The 2,500-nt window shown below is 55.2% G+C and overlaps 1 protein-coding gene across 2 annotated transcripts in view; it reads right to left on the bottom strand.

The window, feature by feature from the left end:
• The window catches only part of repo (reversed polarity), an 11,659-nt gene that overhangs the window by 8,190 nt on the left and 969 nt on the right, over nt 1-2,500 (bottom strand). For both annotated transcript variants that reach the window (XM_070115651.1, XM_027371408.2), the window contains exons 1-2: nt 887-2,500; nt 585-663 (exon numbers count right to left, since the gene is read on the bottom strand). The exon at nt 887-2,500 is cut by the window's right edge. In XM_070115651.1, the coding sequence (XP_069971752.1) occupies nt 585-663; nt 887-1,670 (863 nt within the window). In that variant the 5' untranslated portion in view covers nt 1,671-2,500. The remainder of the gene's footprint in view (nt 1-584; nt 664-886) is intronic.

The following is a 2,500-nucleotide window of genomic DNA, read 5'->3' as shown; positions in this document are numbered from 1 at the left end:
TATGATAATAATAACAACAATGATAATATTTGAAATACGGATAATGGTAATAATAATGGTAATATCAATAACAATGATAATTATACCAATAATGATACTGATGCACATAACAAAAACAACAACAACAATAATAATGATAATGATAACAATAATCAAGGTAAACAGATCATAAAAACTAAATTTCTTTGGTTCTGCTACGTGCGAGAAATTAAAAATGAAAGAGGTTCTGAATGGAAAGGGAACGAAGAAGAAATAGATATATAACATCTATAAAAATTTACGTAAGCTTTTATATCAAAATATATATCAGCTACGCTTTGAAACAAAAGGAACATATATAAAAAAATCGTAAATGCTAAGAAATACCTCTATGAGATTTCACCAAGAACAAATAATTTTCTGAAGGAAAATAATAAATTAATTCCGCCATTTTTGGTAAAAGACACCTTATTCTACTCCAAGCTCCAAGAACATTTCCTTCACATCGAACCCATTTCGGAACAAAGGAATTTTAGTCGCATTTCGGCTTGAAAATCCGCCACGTCAGGGAGTAAAAAAAACAAAAAAAAAACAGAAACACTCACCTGGTTTTCTTTTTCTTGACGCCGGGTGTGTCGGAAGCTTTCTTTGCCTTCGAATCTGATTTCTTTGTTGCCGACTCGCCTGCAAGAAGACAGAATATTGAGAAGGAAAAGCAGTGCCATTTTCGCGCCGTGTGATTACATGCACAGCTATTACGTTCTTGTACAAGCACAATCTATAGCATCTATGAGAGAAAGGAAAATGTAACCAAGATAAGCCAGAATCTCTGGCTTATCTCCCAACGATCTCCCGCAGGAGCAAGAGAAAGCCAGAAGGCTTGGCGCTCCGGGCGGCGGCGACTGACCTGCGTTGCCGGGCTGGGGCTGGCCGGGCGGGGGGGAGCACTGCGCGGGCGCTGCCTGGGCGGCCTGCACCGGCGGGTACCCGCCCGCGGGCCCGTTGTCCTCCAGCTTCCTCTTCTCGCCCACCACCGGGCCGCCCATCGACGACTCCAGAGACGTGCTCGTCCCCGCCTGTCCGTGGGCATGATTGTGGGCGTGGTTATGCGCGCCAGCGGCCACGTGGGCGTGGGAGGTTTGGACGTGGGTGTGGTTGTTCTGGACGTGGGCGTGGCTCGTCTGGGCGTTGAGGTTCGTGAGAGCGGGCAGCGTGGGCGGCTGTTGCTGCTGCTGCTGTGGGTTGTAGTGGGCCGGCTGGGGCGGCGTGGGGGCAGTGGAGTGGGTGGTGGTGTGCGGGATGGGCGTCATGGTGTGGGTGGCCGGTGTGGGCGTGGGGGGCAAGGGGGGGTCGTGGTAGTCCCTGTGCGAGGGCGGGAGGGACGACGACAGCATGAGGTCGCCTGGAAGACCCAACATGACCTGGATGCTGTGGAAGGTTCCTCCTCCTCCGCCGCCGCCCGCGGCTCCGCCCGAGAGGCTCGTCGGCGGCGCTACGCCCCCGCCCGCGCTCGTGGCCACGCCTCCGCCGCCTCCTCCGCTGCCGCCTCCGGCTCCTGCGCCTCCGACGACGCCTCCAAGGTTCCCGCCCGCCGCGGAGGGGCCTCCGAGGGACTTCCCAACGACGCCGACGGGAGCTGCGACGGAGGCCGGACTGGTGGCGCTGCTGGAGGAGGGGGACTGCCCGTTCATGCCTCCTTCCCGCCCTCCGGCATCCAAGCTGGCGCGGCGCGGCGCTCTTCGGGCTGTTCCTCCGGGCTCCTTTCGGCGCTCAGCGGCCTTTGCGCGCGCTCGCCTGCTTCGTGAGCACCGATTGCTTTCTCTCTCGCTATTTGATTTTTCCTTTTCTAAAATTTCCTCTGTCTTTCTGTTTATGGATCTGTCCCTTGCACTCGGCTTTCGAACCACAAAACTGCACAGGAATTAACTTGAGTCGACCACACTTTGCCTTTTCTTTCCTTGGCTTCTTCCAAGTTCCTCTTATCTCCTTCCTTTCTTCCTTCTTCTTGCTCCTCCAGCGAGCGATGACGTCACGGGCTCACGTGGTGTCTTGAGGCGTCTCGGGCGTCGTGAAGGCCGAGTCTTCGTTAGCGCAATTGGCGGCTGCAACACGCACCTTATTTGTCACAATCACGAGATCGCTTAAGCCTACCCTCGGGGGCGCAGTCGCGGGCGGGGACGGCGGCGGGCAGGGCTTCCCTCGCAATCACGCTTCGTCAGCGCGGCGATGACACACTCCCTAATTGGCGTCCGTCTCTTAACCTGGCGTGTTAATCTCCTTCTTCCCCCCGCGTGGGTCCATCAGGGGGGGGGGGGGCGAGGGGTCTCGTTAAGCCCCGGGCGGTAGTTCCAATTGACGGCAGTTCCCGTCGCGTCGCTGATGGCTCGTTGTTAAGGCTAATCACCGGTCGGCGACGGCCTCGATGAGGGTCGCGGGGCCAAGATGCAATCGCGACTCTGGAGAGACCAACACCGCCTCCTCTTCGCCCAAGGACTCGAGGACTCTTCCAGAGCCTGTGGCG

The sequence above is a fragment of the Penaeus vannamei genome, chromosome 37 (genome assembly GCF_042767895.1).
Source record: "Penaeus vannamei isolate JL-2024 chromosome 37, ASM4276789v1, whole genome shotgun sequence".
Taxonomy (NCBI): Eukaryota; Metazoa; Arthropoda; class Malacostraca; order Decapoda; family Penaeidae; genus Penaeus; species Penaeus vannamei.
Note: the sequence above shows the minus strand (reverse complement) of the source record. Positions and strands in the feature narration are given on the sequence as shown.